At 51.3% G+C, this 20,514-nt stretch overlaps 1 protein-coding gene across 1 annotated transcript in view; it reads left to right on the top strand.

Annotated features, from left to right (window-relative positions):
* PPP3CC (protein phosphatase 3 catalytic subunit gamma) overlaps positions 1-20,514 on the top strand; it is a 744,021-nt gene that overhangs the window by 476,906 nt on the left and 246,601 nt on the right. Inside the window, exon 9 of the mRNA XM_086943633.1 lies at positions 8,340-8,465. Within this exon, the coding sequence (XP_086799759.1) occupies positions 8,340-8,465 (126 nt within the window). The remainder of the gene's footprint in view (positions 1-8,339; positions 8,466-20,514) is intronic.

Genomic DNA, 20,514 nt, shown 5'->3' with positions numbered 1-20,514 from the left:
AGAGGCCATCGACCCCAGTAGAGAAGACACCGTCCTCACTGTTGTATATGGAACAACCATGAGAGCCTGAGCCTTCCGAAGGAGCGATAAGCGCCTCTCCTCCGAAGGAGACACACTTGCTAACAGCGTATTGATGGAGGCTCCCAAGTACTGTAGGTATCTGCAACCCCAGCTGGTTCAACAGAACGGCCGTCCTGTTGAAGTGCAATTGCGCTTCCTGGAAGGTGGAGGCTTTGATCAACCAATCGTCCAGGTAAGGGTAAACAAACACCTTGTTCTTTCTCGGGTGTGCCGCCACCACTGCCATGCACTTTGAAAAAGTCCTGGGCGCAGACTTCAGTCCAAACGGGAGTACGGTGTGTTGATAGTGATTGGTGCCTACTTGGAAGCGCAGGAACTTCCGGTGTTTCCGTGCAATGGGCACATGGAAGTACGCATCCTGCAGATCTATCGCGCAAAGCCAGTCTCCCCTTAGCAGCTGAGGGTAAATCTGGTGCAAAGACAGCATGCAAAACTTCTCCCTGCGAATCCATTTGTTTGCTTGTCGCAAATCCAGAATGGGCCTGAACTCGTTCTTGTCTTTGTTGCGTACCAGAAAGCAGCGTGAGTAAAGACCCTTTCCCCTTTGAGATAGAGGGACGTCTTCTATCGCCCTTTTTCTTACCAGGGTATCGGCCTCCGCCTGGAGCTCCCTCAGTTGGAACTGTGAAGAAACCGGTGTAATCGCTGGAGGCGGGCTGAGAAAACGAAGACTGTATCCATTGCAAACAATATTCAGCACCCATTTGTCCTGAGTAATTTTTCTCCACTCTGCCACATAATTTTGTATGCTTCACCCCCCACCGTAGCGGGTAACTGACGAGGGGGAAGTAGCACCTCAGGGCTTAGACCCGGCCGGGCCCGCGGAGGAGGACTGATGACCACCTCTGCTCCTCTGGTGCTTTTGGAACAGACGCCGCTGGTACTGCCGCTGGTACTGCTGCTGCAGCTGTTGCTGCTGTCCAGCCTGCCGACCTTGCCCTCCGCCCTGCGTACCGTAACGCCTCTGGAACGGGCTGAAGGTCTTCCTCTGTTCCTTCGGCTTCTCCAGCCCGACAGCCGTCAGGGTTTCAGCCTCCGCCTTCATGCGGGCCCTCTCCTCATCCGCATGTTTGCCGAACAGTTCGCCCCTGAAAACGGTAGGTTGGCGACCCTCTGCTGCGTCTCTGGCTTCAGTGACGTCAGACGCAACCAGGCGTGGCGCCGCAGGTTGATCCCATGGCAGTACCCGTGGGCTGCCAAGAGCGAGGAATCCGCAGCCGAGCTTATCACCTGGTTGGAGACCATCATCCCCTCATTAATGATCTCTTGGAAATCCTCCCTTCTATCCCTGGGAAGGTGTTCCAGGAACTGCTGCAGGGACTCCCATAAGGCCTGGTCGTAACGGCCCAACGGAGCCGAGGCACTCGCGGCCTTCATAGAAGTGGAGGGCGTACCGCAGACTTTCCTGCCAGCCGAGTCTATCAAGCAGCTCTCCTTGTCAGGAGGCACCGTCCACGACGGGCGATGGCGTGCTGTTTTCTCGCCGCAGTCACAATCACCGAGTCCGAGCGAAGGAACGCCAGGTCTGAGTCCGGGGCCCTGTATTTCTTTTGCAGCCTGGAAGGTGCCGATTTTGTAGAGGCAGGGGTGAGGAAGAGCTCCATGGCAGGTTCCTCCAGCCCTGGCACCAAGGGCAACAACAGCTGTTTCTTGTGCAGGGTCTCGAAGATGACTGAAGTCGATGGCGTGGGCACCGTGAGTGTAATGCCCAGTTTTGCAGCCCCACGTAACAGCACCTCTTGGAAGGAGATGATGTCGTCTACTGGAGACACCCTCCTCCGAGGGGAGTCCGACAATGTGGGTGAATAGTCCCGGGCAACGGACGAGTCCGTGTGGCGGGACCTAGACCTGTCCCTCCTGTGGTGCCGTTTGGACCATGTGGAAGAGCGACTGTCACTTCTGGATCAGTCCCTCCGTCTGGAGCGAGATCTCGACCTCCTCGGCCTCGGTTTGTCCACTGGCCGTAAAGGAGGGAGCTGTGGAGGGGGCGGGAGCCTAGGACGTGGAAGCCCCGTAGGCGGTGTCGGGAGTTGAGGCAAAGAGAGAGACCTCGGCAGGGGTGGCAGTGGGGGAGGAGGAGGGTTATGAGGAGGGGGAAGAGGCGCTGGAGGCGTAGGATTATGCGGCGGAGGGTCCTTGTGCAACGGGGGAGGTGTAGGCGTCCTGGGCCGTGAGGGCGAAAAGGTCTGGGAGTACTCCGAGCCCAGAGACTCTACCACTCTCTTTCTTTTCTGCGCCAGTCTTGACGGGGGTGACTTCGAGGCCGACCTCCTCGACTAGCGACAGCACCGCCGCGACCGTGGGCTCGTGGAAGCCGAGGAAAGGCTGACTACAGAGCCCTGGGACTCCGACCTGGCCTTAGAACGCCCCCCCGGAGGTCGATTTTCTCCTTATCGACACTGACCACCTCTTCGACGCCGATGATCTCCTTCTGGACGTTGATGATCTCCTTCTGGACGTTGATGATCTCCTTCTGGACGTCGATGATCTTCTTCTCGGCGACTAACATCGAGTAGGCGCCGAACGGCGGTGTCGCCTCGACGGCGAGCGCCGGTGCATTCCAGACCCTTCACGACGTCGATGGCGTCTCGACGACGAAGCAGTCCTTGACGTTGACCTCGTTCGAGGCCTCGACGTCAATCCCCTCGCCGGCGACGCCGCTTCGACCCAGAGCCCTGGGGAGACTGGGAGCAGACAGTGGTCATCCCTCTCGACGCCGGCGTTGAGGGTATCGACGGAGACCTGAGCCGTTTTCTGGCCTTCTCTTTCCTGGGAGCCCCCCAGAGGCCGAAGTACGGGCAGAGGAAGAGGCATCTTCATGCCCAGACCCACCTTGACCTTGCTGTCTTCTTTGCTCCAGTCCTTGGAGCAGAGTCTTCTCCCTGTCCTTTAGGGTCCTGTTGGAGAACTGCTGGCAGATCTCACAATCCACAGGAACATTAGAAGAAGGGAGACAGAGGATACACACCCTGTGTGGATCAGATTTGGCCTTCTTCCTGGCACACTCAAGGCATTTGTCAAATAAGGAAGGCATATCTTACAAAAGAGTGGCCAAACACACCAGAAAACACCAGCAAAAGGAAGAAAGAGCAAAAGACGTTGAGTGAAACGCTCTAAACACTTGAAAAGTGCAAAAAATTCACTAGATTATGACTATAACAGAGATACCCCTACTACAGAACTGGAGTTACAGGTAAGAAACTACTCCTTACAGATGTCGCGAATGGTGCTTAGGTGAAGACAAACGGCACATGGCAAGGGAAAAGGCACAGATGTGATTACAAATCGGAAGGAGAATGGACAGGAATTATCAGGCTAGGCACTCTAGGATTGCAAGGGGACACAAGGAAGGTAGGAGATAAGAGAAAGAACACATGTGAAATGGACACAGAACAGCAGATGAAGGTGAGCGTAGGACATGTGGAAGCGGAGGCACTGGTGTAGACACTTAGTACAGTTGTTTTTCCCCAGGTGTTTTTGAAGTTCCATTGTCTAAGTTGACAATCAAGTTATTCATTCATAATCAACAGCTCTACACGTACAAGGGATTTTACATAACCGCTATATTAAGTGTGTTCTACTTTCTCCAGACTTTTTGTAATGAGCGTGGAGGGAGGAGTACTGTGGGAGAGAGGGGGCTGGGAAACAGAGTGAGAGGATGGGAGTGTAGCATGGTTAAGAGATAAAAAACAGAAAAGATGGGAGAGTGATCGAGGAAGAGAGGGAGGACGACTTGAAAGGGAGAGAAGTGGTGGAGGGAAAGATCGGAAGGGGATAGGAGGTGAAAGGAGGAGCTGTGAGACAATGATGAAAGAGAGATGGGTGAGAGGAGGAGAAGGTAAGGAAATGGAGAGGGGACGGGGTCATAGTAAACAAGCATTAGCAATGCAATAGGTCTCGCATTTGCAACAGTTTGAGCTCTTGGCATTGTAAATGACAATGCCTTTTATTTATGTGTTGGTTTTTAAAACCTAAATAAAAGGCATTATCATTTACAATGCCAATAACTTAAACTCTTGCAAATGTGAGACCTATTGCATTGCAAATGCTTGTTCTTTCATCTGTCTGTCCTATTTCGGCTGCCTCTGATGTGTCCAGAGACAGTGAAATTAGTTTTGCTTCTTACCCAACAATAATAAATCAAATATGTTGCAAGTTTGATAAATTTTCAGTTTGAACACACCCTGCTGTGTTCCTCCTCGCAATGCATGTTGAAAAGCGATCCTGACACTGCCTTAGTGAGTCCTTAGGTCAGAGGTCGCAAGCTTAGTGCCTGAGGTTGCAGGGGGAAAGCCAGAGGTCGCAAAGCGACCATTTGCAACCACTAAATGATGTCCAAGGATACCCAACCAGCCAGCAGTAAGATGTTGGGTCCATTATTAGGGGTAAACATCTGAAGACAGAATGATTATGAAAATGAAATCCGATGTGTTTCACCCTATCCAATGGTATCATGGCGAAACTAAATGAGAATGCATAAAAATTAAATGTTACTCATCTACACAGAACATAATTTGTTAGTCTCCGGGTTTCATATCTAGGCTTCACAGCCACTACTTTATGTCCTAGGGCAAATTATATGAATCTTATTTTCCTTCGTAAATGCACTTTTATCTCTTCTGGTTGCAGTAGTATTTTGGAGGCATGATCAGAAAACATGTATTTTTTAAGTTCAGATGTCTTATGACTGTATGAGCATCTGATCACTCTTCTCTCATAACAACATCTTCTACAACAAAAGACCAGCGGCAATGGCATTGCTAATGTTTTTACAGACCGCTATATGTGTTCCCTTACCTTCCAAACTTTGCCAGAAGATCTCCATTATCAAAATGTACCTATTGACTTACTGCCTTGTGTGAAGCCCTCTTCAGAGCCTCAAAATCGGACCATCTGTGTCTCTCCTACATAAACATATGCTGTATAGGAGGTTCCCAGAAACCAAAAAGGTTACAGGTTCAATAGAGAGTCCAAAGGAAGAACTTTCGCCTATTTTTGATTTCCGAATAGCCAAATTTTCCTTCTGTTATACCAGGTGGACTGGATGCGCGGGATAGAAATTCAGGATGCCCACTAACAGTATAAAGTCCTACCATTTGATGGTGGTCTTGTCTAGTGAGTGATTTAGACTGTTGATAAGTATCCCCCAGAAGAGAAGGAAAGGTTACCTGTCATCCGAGTTCTGTTCAAGTGGAATTCTCATCTACAACCCTCCCTACTCCCCCCCCCCCCCCCCCCCCCCCCCCGACAAGAAGGAATACAATGTTTTCTTTCATTCACTCAGGATCCTCCTGTTTCTGTAAACATTTAACTGAACTCTCCTTTTGGGCATGATGGGATACAGAGGTTGGGAGGTGGGGGGGCTTAAAGACACAGTGCCAGTTTTTGTTGCCATTTGCATTGCAGCTTGTCTGTTGATATTGCATTTCATTTCCTTTCCTTTTATGTATTTAGTGACTGTTTTATAAAATGGTGTAGTTTAAATGTTTTTACATTAAATGAAATGTGCTGATTTTTAGGCTATCTCGAGGCTCCAAACATAATATCTTTCATTAATGTGGCTCTACTTTCTACAGAGCTGTGTTGCACTGTTGTACATGTTTAGATTTATTTTTGTTGACATAAATAGTGTGTGAACAGCACTATTAAGTGGTTATGACTAGTATGATGCTTTCCCTGGAAGAGAACTAGCATTACATGATCACACTGTGGTAAAAATCTTTTTTTGATCTTCATGAGATTAAACTACTCAGTCCACTAACATCGAAACAACAGACTGTATTTCAATAACACTTCATAACACTGGTTCATCCGAGATGCCAGAAGAGCATTCGTACAAAACACAGTATGCTTAAGTTGACTAATTAGGTTGTTTTGAAGCCCAGCTCATCATTTGAGGTATATCATACTTTGACAGTAATTGTAGGGACACTGCTGTTGATCAAGTCTGCACTTTCCCTCACTCTTCTACACAAGTTTGTTTTCTCACTGGCACTGTGTGAAGCTTTGGTATTTTCAGCATTCTCAACTACTGCCGCAGAGATAATCAAATATCAAGGCATTATGGCCAGGTGTACCCTCCAGAGGAGAGGAGAAACTAAGGTTTTTTCAAGGGTAGATTATCTTAGTAGGTAAGAAGCAAGTCCGAACACTTGCAATTGAGCAGAGAATTCTGTGACATGCATAGTTTTTCAATCCACGAGGAGTTAAAACTTGTCTTAATTCATCATTTTATCTAATTAAAGAAGCAGGAAATAAGCTCTGCTTTAAAGGCTCCCCTCCAAAACATTTACTAGCGATTGATTGAGGCAGTGCAAAAATGTGGTGACTACTGTAAAGTTTTCATCAGTGCCAAATTTACCAACATTTTGCAGAGAAAATAACACACCGCTGCTTCCAGTAGTAGAGAAGGCAACCTGTAAAATGCGAGTCAGAAATTTTTTGTTAACCCACTTTGAACATACAACTTAACTCTCCAGTTGAGCCTGCGACTTCCTCTTAAACAATTGAGCAGTATATTTGTAGATTCACTTTCAATTCTATTGTAGTCCGCTTTATCTAAATCTTAATATTGTTTTTCTGTGGAATTTAAGGATATCCCAATGCTTTAGAAAAACACAAGTGTTGCCAGCAATAGCTGCTTACACTCTGGCCGTTCGTGTTTTTCCCATGTTATAACATTAACATTTTCTAAAACATGAAAATTTTGCAGTGAACACACAATTTTGCAACGTGGCATGCATGGTGGCATACTTTTGGGAAATTCGGATAACTGTTGTAACACAAAATTCACGAAAATATATTAGTATAATTTTAATTTTGTCTGAGTCTCCACAAGATAAACTAGACTGCATTCACTGCTTAAACCAAAAGTCCTTCTATGGTTTCTCTTTTTACTGTTGCAATGTCACTGGACTTCTTAGAAAGCATTTTTTCGTTCACACTAGAGACAGATCATTGCTTTCATTCTAAACAGAAATGAAGAAAATAACAGCCTGCAGATAGGCTAATGTACAAACTACTTTTTTTGCTAAAAAGATTCTCTTTTAGAAGCGTGTTGCTATCTTGCATGTGGGTGAGGCTACTTCAGTGAAGATTCCCCTGATGAAGATCAAGGATTACAAATAATTTTAGTATCTTAAAGTTTTTATTTCTGCTTGGCCAAATGCGAGTTACTAGAACAAGTGGATTCCATTGTGAAACGCAATTCTCAACTCCAAATATTTCCAGTGCAAGAAAAAGCAAATTTTCAGTGTTGAAGATACATTAAGGTGTTAATTGTGTGAGGCAATAGATATAGAGTAGGTAGTCGACAAACCTCAAAATAGAAGACCTAACAGGGACATAACTGCAGCATCTAGGTGCTAGTTCACATAAGCAAATGCACTTTATGGCTTGAAGTAATAACCCTTCTGCCGTTTAGCAGCAGATTCTGCAAGTACTGAATGAGAATACCAGATTTTGATAAGCTTTATTTGCTGTCTGCATTTTTCTTTATCTGTTTAAAGATTGTTTTTATCTTTCTCTGCTTGACAATTTCATTTCAAATTTTTTAAGCAGTGTCCACCATAGTTTCAAAAGTGCAACAAACCCAAATTACTTGGACATTCAATTATATAAAAAATAAGTATGTTTGTGTAAGGGAACAGACGTTTGTATTAAAAGGAGAAGGGATCTACTACAGCTACCTTTGCTGACATTTGGATCACAGAAGTGAGAAATGACAGCTATTTCTGCTTATTTTATGTTTCATTTTCTGATTTTAAATCCACGAAGGTAGCTTGCTAGTATACTTTTGCATGTTATTTGCGAGTGAGCAAAATAAATATTTAGTTGCTGGCACATAATCTGCACTTCAGGAATACCAGAGAATTGTTTTTCATTTATGTTATCCTAAGTATAAATCAGGATCATTGTTCTATCCTCTGCACGTTGTTGTGTGCAGCGATGTAATCACTCTGCCATCTATATGCAACTTCCTGCCCCCAATCACCGCCCTTGTAATGTCCATGCAGTAGTTCTATTCTGGAAATCCTAAGCACTTACCCATCCGCTCTTACAATAAACTTGATCTGTTTTGCCTAGTATGGCCAAGCGGCTATGCACTCATTGTAGTATGCTATGTATATATTTTCACATGCCACACATTTATTTGCTGTCTATACACCACTTTCCCTGCAGTCACTGCCCACCACTCCCTCTCTGTTCTATGTTCCCTGCAGCCTGTCGCTATTTACGTCTTTTTCTTTCTTCTCTAGCTGCTGTACTGAAATACGAGAACAATGTAATGAATATCAGGCAATTCAACTGCTCCCCACATCCTTACTGGCTCCCAAACTTCATGGATGTCTTCACGTGGTCTTTGCCTTTTGTAGGGGAAAAAGGTAAAATTATTTATAAGCAATGCTACATGGCTGACATTTCAGTGCTAGAAATTGATTGCTAAAGTTTCTCCTGACTTAAAAGTTTGTATCTGTATTTCTTGATGCCTTATCCCTCTGTGATGTTTGTATCTGTATGTTTCCATTTGTGGATCCTCTTGCTTTCATTCACGATACCATGCTGTATATTCAGACACCAAATTTAGCAGCTTGAAGTTTTACGATATGCGTTGAGCCTTTTCCTTTCTCTTATGTACATTTACAGTGCACTATGCCCATCTCGGACTCATTAGGCTCCCATGCTGCTTAGGCACTTCATTCTGTATTCGCGTACCCATGAGGAGTTTGCTTTCTTCACCTGTATCTTTAACTTAATTGCACTACTCTTTGCAAGACTCTTTTAAATACCCTGTTGATTCAACACCTCTGCTGTAGTTTCAGGGTACCACTGCGTGATCCACCCAAGACTGATACATGTTGCAGAATTCTCCCTTGCTAAGCCAATCCAAAGAATCAAAGGTCGCTCTGTGCCTTGAGTATTCAAAGAATGCACCCCATCCACTGATTTATCTCTTAATTTTCTTCTCGGCCAGTAAGGATCCTGGATGCTGTGTTTCTTGCCCTGAGTTTTTATCTTACAAGTTGATGTTTTTTTCCCATCTTTTTCAAGGGTTCCTCTCTCCAATTTTAGTTTTTAATAAGGTCAGGTAATCGAAGGTGCACTTGCAGATTTGTGAGACAACAGGTCACTTCTTTTAAGCTGCAGTGTAAAAGGTATCCGGTTCTGGTGATCTTTTTATCTGCTGCCTTAACATGATAGCCCCGCATGAAAGGCCAGTCAAAGTAGAAGTCCATAGTCATCTGAGAACATTTTTTGCTGAAATTAATTAGGCCGCCCTTCATTCTGAGACTAGACAATAGAAACCTAAACCGTCTGTCTCTGACTCTTCTAGGTCTTATGTCAGATTGCCAACCCCGATGATTTGTACTCCCAGGAATGTGACTAGGTTGGATTCTCTTGCTCTTTAATTAACTTCACAGGAGGATAGTACATCTCACTATGTAGATCTTACTCAGCAATCCACCTATTCTCCTTTTCTATTCCTTCTCTAGGAGCTAGTTCTAGGGGCTGCAATTACTATGAGCACAGTAGGAGGTTTGGGGTCATGGAGCATTTGGAGTTACTGGAGCACACAGCCCTAAGAGGTACAAAGCTGATTCAGGTGCCAAAGTAGTCCCTGTTACCTTCAATCAATCAATCATAGTACTTGTAGAGCGCGCTACTTACCCGTGAGGGTCCCAAGGTGCTGAGGGGAGGGGGGAAGCTGCTACTGCTCGAAGAGCCAGGTCTTGAGGAGTCTTCTGAAGGCAAGTAGGTCTTGGGTCTGCCGTATGCGGGTAGGGAGGGTGTTCTAGATTTTGACGGCGAGGTAGGAGAAGGATCTGCCGCCGGAGGTCGTTCCTTGGATGCGGGGGACAGTGGCGAGGGCGAGGCTGGCGAAGCGGAGCTGGCTGGTGGGGGTGTGGAAGCTGAGGCTGCTGTTCAAGTAGGCTGGTCCGGCGTTGTGGAGTGCTTTGGGTGCGTGGGTGAGGAGCTTGAAGGTGACCCTCTTGTCGACGGGGAGCCAGTGTAGGTCTCTCAGGTGGGGGGAGATGTGGCTGCAGCGGGGGACGTTGACGATCAGTCGGGCCGAGGCGTTTTGGATGCGTTGTAGTCGTCATAGGTGTTTGGCTGGGATTCCTGCGTAGAGTGCGTTGCCGTAGTCCAGTCTGCTGCTGACTAGGGCCTGTGTCACCGTTCTTCTTTTTTCGGTCGGGATCCACTTGTAGATCCTGCGGAGCATGCAGAGGGTGTTGTAGCAGGAGGAGGAGACGGCGTTGGCCTGCTTAGACATGAAGACCTTAAGCTAGGATCCACAGTTCTCTTTTAAAAACAAACATTTTTCTTTTACTTATCTATTGGAGACGTGTAAAAAGAAAAACAGTAACTCTATTTGCCGTATTGTAACACTGGAGGAGGTGTCTGATTTTATCATTTAAATTTTTAAGAAATGTATTGCGCAAATGATGGTGATGTCCAATAAAAATATATGTGTTATTGTTGACGAAAGAGCTTAGATCTGAAAGAGACACGTTCGTGATAGATTCCTTACCTCAGAATATCCCCAGTCGTCAGACTGGATCCGGAAAGTTTTTTCGTCAGCAGTACCCCTGCGCGTTGTTAGGCGTCATCGTACGGCTCCGCGTACGTCGCTAGTGTCGTAGTCACCTAGAAGACGTTGCTGGAGCTACTTAGACACGCCCACGTGTGCTGACGTCAGTTCTTTCTTTTTTCTGTGCCAGCAAGCGCAGATCCGGAGATAGCGGTACCCCCAGTCCTTTTTTGACTGGGTTTTTTGGGACTTTTGTATCTGTTTTCAAGTACTATATCAATTTACATGGACATGTCGGTGACGGACCCGCACCGTGAGTGTCTCTACTGCCTGGGGCGTGACCACTACTCAGTCGTGCCCCCACTGCTGGGCCATGGCTCCGAAACCTTTGCAGTAGCGGTCCCAAAAGTGGCTGGAGGCCCGGGAGTCTGTTCCGCTCCGATCAAAGTCCCAGTCCAGAGGGAGGTTGAGGGACCGGGCGCGGAGCCATCACCATCATTTGAAGTCTTTACACTCGGACTCGGGTAAGGCGAAGCAAAAGAAGTCAAAGAAGCGTCGTCGCTCTTCGCCTTCCCCTGGCCGGTCGCGCAACGAGACTAAGGGGACAGGTGGCGCCGCCCCTGCGGCTCCGGCAGAGCTTACGCAGTTGCCAATGGCCTGCCTGACCTTTCCGGGTCCATCGGAGACTCCTGCCCAGCTGCAGGAGTTCCGGTCAGCCATGGCACATGTCTTTGGACCGTCCAGCCCCGCCGGTGCGCTTTCAGGCCCGTTTGGGGGTCCTCGTCCTTTGGCATCGACGCCGAAGGAACTCCTGTGGATCCAGGCCTGGATACCTGTTCATGCTGGTTGGCGCTATGCACCTCCACGGCGCAGACACCGGCCGCGAACCCGGCCGATGCCGTCCCCGGCGGGGGACAGGTGCTGGAAGGGTGTCGACTGACGCAGATTTCCATGCTGTTTGGGAATGTCTTTCCCTTTGTCCACCCACCTCCATATAGTCCAACTGTTCCACAGGCTATGGAAGAGGGGGTGGACTGGGAGGGATCTGATGCGAGTTAGACCAGGACTGGGATGAGGATCCAGAGGATGCCGGTGTACCAGGATTATGCTCCAGACCCTGGCGTACAAACTCCTTCTACCGTAGCTACGGAGGAGGGTGGATCCTATTCTATGGTGTTGCGTAGGGCAGCCGAGGCTCTCCACCTCAAACTCCCTACTGTGGCTGTCAGGACTAATCTCCTGACAGAGGTGCTTCGGCCAGCTTCTGCTCCTACGGAGCCGCTTCTTCCCTTCAACAACACACTCTCAGACGTTCTTTTGGGCACCTGGTCCAGGCCTAACGCATGGGCTCCTGTGAAAAAGAACGTGGCCCATCTGAAAGAAACAGGTTAGTATTAGATTCCTTCCTTAGAATATCCCCAGGCGTCAGACTGGATCCGGAAACTTTTGTGTAGCAGTACCCCTGCTCGTCGGTAGGCGTCGTCTGCGGCTCCGCGTCAGTCGTCGGCATTTGATGGCGCCGGGATGACGTCGTCGGAGTACTGAGAAGCAGCCCTCACGTGCTGACGTCAGTTCTTCTTTTTTCCGCGCCAGCTAGAGCAGATCCGGAAAAAGTGGTACCCCTAAGTCAATTTTCGACTAAACGTTTTCGATCATTTTTTTATAATTTTCGAAGTCTATCGACTCCGACGGTTCCGGTAAGGATGCCCGGGTTTAAGCCCTGCGCCGACTGATGCCGGTTACGGACCCCCATCGCCGGTGTCTTCATTGCCTGGGCCTCGACCACGACGACAAGGCCTGCTCCGACTGCCAAGCCCTGACGTCTAAAGCTAGGCGGGAGCGGTCCCGCAAGTGACTCGAGCTCCGGCAGTCGGCTCGCGCCGCTCGAGGTCCCGGTCCGCGAGGAGGTCGAGGGACCGGTCGCGGGTTCCGAGCCACCATAGCTCCGGGAGTCGTCCTCGGTCTTCGGGCTTGAAGTCCTCAGGTAAGCACAAGAAGTCGAAGAGACGTCATCGCTCTTCCGACTCCCACCCGATGCGCCCGGGCTTTCAGGCGACACCGCCTGTCGCGGCCTGCTTCCTACCTGTCTGTCCCTGGGTAGAACGCGACTCCGAAGGAGATTGAGGCCTTCCTCACGGCCATGAGGTCGCTCACTCCTCCGTCTGGCTCCGCGGTGCCTTCGGGCCCAGCGGGTTGGGTGCTTCGGCCCGACGCCGCCGGTGACTTCGGTCCCGGCGCCGCAGGCCCCCACTGGATCCGATTCCGGATCCGGGTCGTCGCCGGTCGACCTTACAACCTCGCCGGCCCCCGATTTGGGTCCGGCGCCGGAACTGCTCCGCTCGGCGCCGCTCTCGACGCCGTTGGGAGATTTCTACTTCTATGACCCGGCCCCATCCTTTGATCCTGAGTCTCAGGTGATCGGTAGCGAGGCGGATTGGGAGAGGTCTGAGGACCCTCTGGCACAGGAGTGCCAGTCTTATCAGGACTGGGCAGGTGAGCTAGTGGACGCCAGTGGTCTGGACACCTCGCCGGACACTGGCTTTGTCTCCCATCCTAGCTTGGCTACGGAAGAGGGGGCTGCTTACAGTGTGGTGCGGGCGGCCAAGGCCTTGGGCCTGGAGCTCCCCGCCGCGGCCGTGAGGACTAACCTCCTCACAGAGGACCTTAAACCGCAGGTAAGCTCGGCCGAGCCTCTGCTGCCATTTAATGAGACCTTGTCTGACGTTCTTCTGGACACTTGGTCCAAGCCCGCTACAGGTCAGCCTGTAGATAGGAACCTGGCCAGACACCACCGCCCGGCTCCGGGCGACCCTTGCTTCCTGTCCACCCACCCCACCCCGAGAGCCTGGTCATCCAGGCCTCTAACTCCCAGACCACATTCCCGACGGCTCCCCCCGATCGGTAATCCAAGAGGTACGAGCAATACGGGGAAAAGGGTATTCTCATCCCTGAGTTTAGGGCTGCGGTCAGTCAACACCGCGTACCTCTTGGGCCGTTACACCCACTCTCTGTGGGACACAGTCGCGGACGTGCTGCCACAATGTCCGGTGGAGGTCCAGACTAAACTCACCCAAGCCCTTGTGGAGGGTCGAGATGCAGCACGGTACTCCATCCGGTGTGGGCTGGATACCACGGACTCACTAGGCAAAGCGATGGCAACGGCGGTGGCGCCTGGATGAGGTCCGCCATCTTTTCGGCTGATGTCCAAAACACCTTATGGATATGCCGATTGATGGCCGTCGCCTCTTTGGCGACAAAGCAGACCATGCGCATGAGCGCTTTAAGGACACCAGGGCTACGGCCAAGTCCTTGGGCCTCTCGGCCCGCGCCAGCAAACGGCTGCTTTTCGCTCCTTTCGTGGCCAAGGAAGGGGCACCCCCACACGTCCTGCCAGCCACGGACCGCAGACTACCGTCCAGCGCGGTGGTGGACGTGGAAACCGCCGTGGCGGCGGTCGGGGACAACGGCGAGGCCAATCCACACCTGCCCCTTCTCATCCGCCTCAAAACCCTCCTAGTCTGAGCTTTCAGGCCCATGTGACGCCAGTGGGGGGCAGGGTTCGCCATCACCACCTCCACTGGCGCACTGTCCCATCGGACAGGTGGGTGCTGCAAATCGTCCGAAGGGGCTACTCCCTCCCCTTTGAGGCGACCCCTCCTGCCATGCCTCCACAGTACAGCCACGTGTCGGGGGATCACTTGACACTTCTACGAGAGGAAGTTACGGCCCTCTTGGCCAAGGGGGCCATCGAGCGCGTTCCTGGGCCAGAAGTAGGGTGTGGTTGTTACTCCCACTGCTTTCTGGTACCCAAGAAGGGCAAAGGGGGCCTACGCCCTATCTTGGACCTGCGGAACGTCAAGTTCAAGATGCTGACACTGGCTCAGGTCCTAGCTGCCCTGGACCCAGGAGACTGGATGGTAGCGTTGGACTTGCAGGACGCTTATTTCCATATCCCCGTCCTGTCGGCCCACTAGCGTTACCTGCGGTTCACGGTAGGCCACCAGCACTTTCAGTTTACCGTGCTCCCCTTCGGTCTTACCAACGCCCCACGGGTGTTCACGAAAGTGATGGCGGTGGTCGCAGCTCATCTGCGCAGGTTAGGGGTTTCAGTCTTCCCCTACCTTGACGACTGGTTGTTGAAGGCGGGCTCGCCCCAGACAGTCGCCAACCACCTCTAGACTACGGCACACCTCCTGCACCTGCTGGAGTTCTCCATCAATGTGCCGAAGTCGCACCTGTGTCCCTCTCAGAAGCTCGTCTTCATCGGAGCGGTTCTGGACTCGGCTTAATTTCGGGTTTATCCTCCCGAGCAGCGGGTTCGGGATATTCAGGCTCCGATTCCGATCTTTCAGCCGTTATCTCGGGTCTCGGTCAGGTTGACGCTGAGGCTTCTGGGGCTGATTGCCTCCTGCATCCTTCTGGTATATCACGCCAGGTGGCGGATGCGGCCTCTGCAGTGAGACCTGAAGTTTCAGTGGACCCAGCATTGGGGCAACTTGTCTGACCATGTCTTGATCTCGGGGGGCACTGCAAGACAGTTGCAGTGGTGGCTCACAGACCGCGATTGGGTCAGCGGCAGATCCCTCTCCCTACCCCAACCGGAGCACGTAGTTGTGACGGACGCGTCCCTCCAGGGCTGGGGAGGCCACATGGGAGAGGCGGAGATTAAAGGCCTCTGGTCTCCGGCGGAGTCCCGGCTCCACATCAACCTTCTGGGGCTGTGGGCGATCTGGCATGCACTGAAGGCATTCCTCCCCTCTGTCCGGGGGAGTGTAGTGCAGGTGTTCACGGACAACACCACCGCCATGTGGTACTACAACAAACAGGGCGGGGTGGGGTCGTGGACCCTATGCCAGGAGGCTCTGCGCCTCTGGCAGTAGCTGGAACATCAGGGCGTGACCCTGGTGGTTCAACACCTGGCAGGTTCCCTGAACGCCAGGGCGGACAAACTCAGCCGTCGGTGCATGATGGATCACGAATGGCGTCTGAACTCTGACGTGGCGCAAGGCCTCTTTCAGCAGTGGGGAGAGCCTTGGTTAGATCTATTCGCCACAGAAGAGAACGCGCAATGTCATCAGTTCTGCGCGTTTGAATTTCCAAGGCGGCACTCGTCGGAGATGCTTTTCATCGCGAGTGGAGCTGCGGTTTGTGTACGCCTTTCCGCCTATACCACTTCTGCCCAGAGTGCTGAAGAAGATCAGACGCGACCGGGCCCAAGTTATCCTTGTGGTTCCGGACTGGGCACGAAGATACTGGTATCCCGAGCTACTCAGCATGTCTGTTGATCCCCTGATTCGTCTGCCTCTTCAGGAGGACCTTCTGTCGCAGCAGCAGGGGACGGTCCTCCACCCGAACCTGTCCAGTCTCCACCTCCTTGCTTGGAGATTGAGCGGCTACAGTAAAGGCCATTTGACTTGCCTCCTGAAGTTTGTGATGTGATTCTGGCAGTCAGAGGTCCCTCCACAAAGTCGGTATACGCCTGCAGGTGTAACAAATTTGTGGCATGGTGCACAGCAAAGGCTGTGGATCCTCTCAATGCCCCTCTTTCTGAGGTTCTCCTCTTCCTTCTTTCTCTTGCCCAACAGGGCTCTGCTCTGGGCACTATCAAGGGCTATCTTTCTGCCCTTTCCGCCTTCTTAAGGCTACCTGATCAGCCTTCCTTGTTCAAGTCCCCGGTTGTTAATAGGTTCTTGAAGGGCATCACTCATATGTTTCCCCCTGTTCCTTTTGTGATGCCTCAGTGGGACTTGAACCTTGTACTTACTTTTCTGATGTGCGCTCCCTTCGAGCCACTTCATAACTGTCCTCTCCGTCTTCTTAACCTTAAGACTGCTTTCCTGGTTGCCATCACCTCTGTCAGGAGAGTGAGTGAGCTCCAGGCTCTTTCATACAAGCCTCCATTCCTTTCTGTCCATACAGACAAGGTTGTGTTGCGAACAAGACCCTCTTTCCTGCCCAAGGTAGTCACGGCCTTCCACGTTGGGCAGTCCATCACCTTGCCCCATCTTCTTTCCGCCTCCGCATCCCTCTAAAGAGGAAGAGCGGCTCCACCGTCTGGACCCAAAACGTGCGCTCTTTCTATTTGGATCACACACGCCAGTTCCGGGTGGATGACCAACTCTTTGTTGGTTACGTGGGCTCTAAAAAGGGGCGGGCGGTACACAAACGGACCATCTCTCGGTGGGTCGTCTTGTGTATCAAGGCATGCTACTCCTTGGCTAAGAAGGAGCATCCTGTTGGGCTGAGGGCCCACTCCACTCGGGCCACGGCGGCTACAACTGCCCTGGGCCGGGGAGTCCCCTTGCAGGACATCTGTCAGGCAGCTACGTGGGCCTCGCTGCACACGTATGCAAGACACTACTGCCTGGACAGCCAAGTCCGGAGGGGTGGCTTCTTTGGCCATTCCGTCCTCCAGGACTTTCTGGTGTGAATATTGGTTCGCAGACCCACCACCGGGGTTGGTATTGCTGGGGTATCTATTCTAAGGTAAGGAATCTAATGTTCGAGGCATGTGGGCTGCTGAATTCATATCTGTGCATAGATCGCCGCCTAGTGTTGGGTCCGGATGATTGCACATTGTTGTCCTGGAAGAGTCTTCGAAGTATCACGAGATAGGTGGCTCCTCCCCTGGACTACAGTGCGCATGGGCATCGACTCCATCCCCAGATTGTTTTTTTCCGCCATTGGTTTCGGATGTGTTTCGGTTCCCTCTGACGGAATCGATAGTTGTTTAACTTACTTTGCTCGAGACCAAAAGGTCTTTAGGACTCGCGTCGGTATTGTCTATCGTTCGGGTTCGTTTGTTTCATCGACTCCGAACCATCTCTACCCTTCCGCGTGCTTTCGGCGCGGACGGGCCTACACGACGCTCCAACCTACTTCATCATGGAACGAAGTCCATTTAAGAGGTGCCCGGTGTGTGCCTCGAAGTACCCACATATCGACGTGCACCCAGTGTGCAATAAGTGCTTGTCGCCGGACCACGACGAGGCCAAGTGTATGGCCTGCTCCAAGTTCCGGTCGAAAAAGACACTCAAGCTCCGCCGAGCTGCAAGACTGCAGGCCCAGCGAATGGGCACCCCCTCCGACGGACATCTTCGAGGAGGATGTCGGAGACGACGCTATCCAAGATATCACAGAATCTAACCCGGCGTCGGAGGTCGAGGAAGACTACGACGCGGAAGACGAGGATTTCGAGGAAGTCGTTGAGGAGGTAGGGGACGACGACGGGGCCATTGCCACCGTAGAGGATAGCTCGGAAGAGGAGCTTCCTCACACTGACTCCGGGGCCAGCCCCCATTCTAAGGCCCAGGCCGAGGGATCGCCTTCGGGCCTTACCCAAAGCCTTGATTCCCGTCCCACGGCTCCGCCTTCCGGCCCGGCCACGGACATTGATACGGCACCGAAGACTACGGTGTCGAAGCCGAAGGTGAAAACGCCTGACGCGGCTGCGTCGGCGCCGAAGTTGGTCGACGCACTGAAGAGTCGCATCGATACCAAGAAGGTCGACGACCACAAGAAGGCCACGAAGAAGCGGCAGGACGACCCCAAGTCTCTCACTGCCCCGCTTCCACTCGACAAGGCCAAGGGGGGAGCTGCGTCGGCTCAGAAGACTGCGTCCTTGGTCGCCGTCCCAAAACCAGCTTCAGAAGACTCTCTCGAGCCGGTCCGTCCCTCCGCCTCGTTCACCAAGAAGGTCACCGAGTCCCTTCAACGTATTAGGGAGGGGGCCGCAGCAGTCGAGCCGAAAGACACTGTGCCGCCCAAGCCTCTACAAAAACCGGCGAAGGTGCCAACTCCGATTCTGTTCACGTTGCCGCCGAAGACGGCGCCGAAGGCTTTCACAGCAAAACCTGGGGCCGGGGTGCCCTTAAAGTTATCTTCGACGCCGAAGGCATCGTTGGTGGTTCCAAGCCCGCGACACCAACCACTGGCAGAAGAGGAGCGTTGAGAAGTGATCATCGACGCCAACACAGGCAAGCTCTCTCTCCTTAAACGGAAGATCACCCCTGAGCCAGCTTTGGAACATTTCCAAATCCCACTTAGGAAAAAGTTGGACTCTGCTGGTGCCTCTGCCCCTATGGAGTCTGCATCACCACAGAGCCATGAACTCTCACCCACTCATTCTAATGTTGAGGAGGGTGATGGAAACGAAGAGGATGAGTATGCCTATCCAGTTTACTCAGACCCAGAGGATTTGACTGAGCCTTGGTCTGATGGTGGCGACCCTGGGGACCCTCATTCGGGACAGGAGCCTCAGCTTTTTTCAGCAAAAACTTCCCCAACAGAGGACTCTGCGGCTTTCAATGCTCTGATTGAAAGAGCGGCAGCCAATCAGGACGTCGATCTCCATGCGGACCCAGTAGACGTCGATTTTCTTTTTGACACCTTTTCAGTCGCTGAAAAAACTGTAAAGACATTACCAATGCTAAAAGGGGTGTTAAAACATGCGCCAGAGGTCTTCAAGGAGCCCACCCGAGTAAGAGTCATCAACCCTCGTATCGACAAGAAATACAAGGCAGCGCCCACTGATCCAACATACATCAAAGGACAGTTGCCTCTGGATTCCTTGGTTGTCTCCAATGCACGCAAAAGAGCCAACTCACAGACTACGGGTGATGCTCCTCCCCCAGACAAGGAATCAAAAGTATTTGAGGCTTCGGGGAAACATGTTGCTGCGCAGGCAGCCAACATATGGCGCATATCCAACACACATGCGCTACTTGCGCGTTACGACAGGGCACACTACGACACTCTTGAGACCCTTCTACAGCACTTGCCAGATCAATATAAGGAGGCAGCAGAAATGTTGATACAGGAGGGGAAGCTTATCACCAATGCTTCAATTAAGTGCGCTCTGGATGTGGCTGACACCGCCTCAAGGGCAATAAACACTAGTGTTCTACTGCGTAGACATGCATGGCTCAGAATATCCGGTTTCAAACCGGACATTCAAACTACCATCCTAAACCAAACTGTCAATCCAGACCACCTGTTTGGCCCAGAAGTTGATACCACCCTCGAAAAAATGAAAAAGGACACCGACACTGCTAAGTCTATGGGTGCCTTGCAGTCCCAGCAGTTTCGGGGTGGTTCCTTTCGTCGCTCCAATAATAGAGGCACCTCGAGGGGTCAAGCGTCACAGTCCACGCAATTCTATAAGAGTAACACCCAATCCTCCTATACCAACATGGGTCGGGGTGGATACCGTGGCAACAACGTCAAAGGCAGAGGACGTGGTAATAACAGCTCCAGGTCCTCCACCGCCAGCAAACAGTGACGCCTTGTCACTGCCCACCGACCACGCAACACCGGTCGGGGGGAGACTCCAGCAGTTCCTGCCCGTGTGGAAGTCCATCACCACGGACAGGTGGGTCAGATCTCTTATCCAATATGGTTATTGTCTGGAGCTCACATCCACTCCACCCAACATACCCCCAAAGAGCCGTCCTATGTCCGGCGAGCACTTGCACTTGTTGCAGCAGGAAGTCAACGTCATGCTGCAAAAAGGAGCAATAGAGCTCGTGCCCCTGCAGGAAAGGGGTACAGGAGTTTACTCCCTGTACTTTCTGATTCCAAAGAAGGACGGATCCCTCAGGCCCATCCTAGACCTCAGACCTCTCAACTTTTACATTCTGTCAGAACATTTCCATATGCTCACGCTGCAGCAGGTTCTCCCACTGCTTCAGCAAGGGGACTTCCTGGCGACTCTGGACCTCAAGGATGCGTACTTTCACATTCCACTGCATCCTTCACACAGAAAGTACCTCAGGTTCACCATTCAAAACCAGCACTACCAGTTCAAGGTTTTGCCTTTCGGGGTCACCACAGCGCCCAGGGTCTTCACAAAGTGCCTAGCAACGGTGGCGGCGCATCTGAGACGTCAGAACATCCACGTC

Source organism: Lissotriton vulgaris, chromosome 11 (assembly GCF_964263255.1).
Source record: "Lissotriton vulgaris chromosome 11, aLisVul1.2, whole genome shotgun sequence".
NCBI classification, from domain to species: domain Eukaryota; kingdom Metazoa; phylum Chordata; class Amphibia; order Caudata; family Salamandridae; genus Lissotriton; species Lissotriton vulgaris.
The sequence above is the reverse complement of the archived record's forward strand: the minus strand, read 5'-3'. Positions and strand labels throughout refer to the sequence as shown.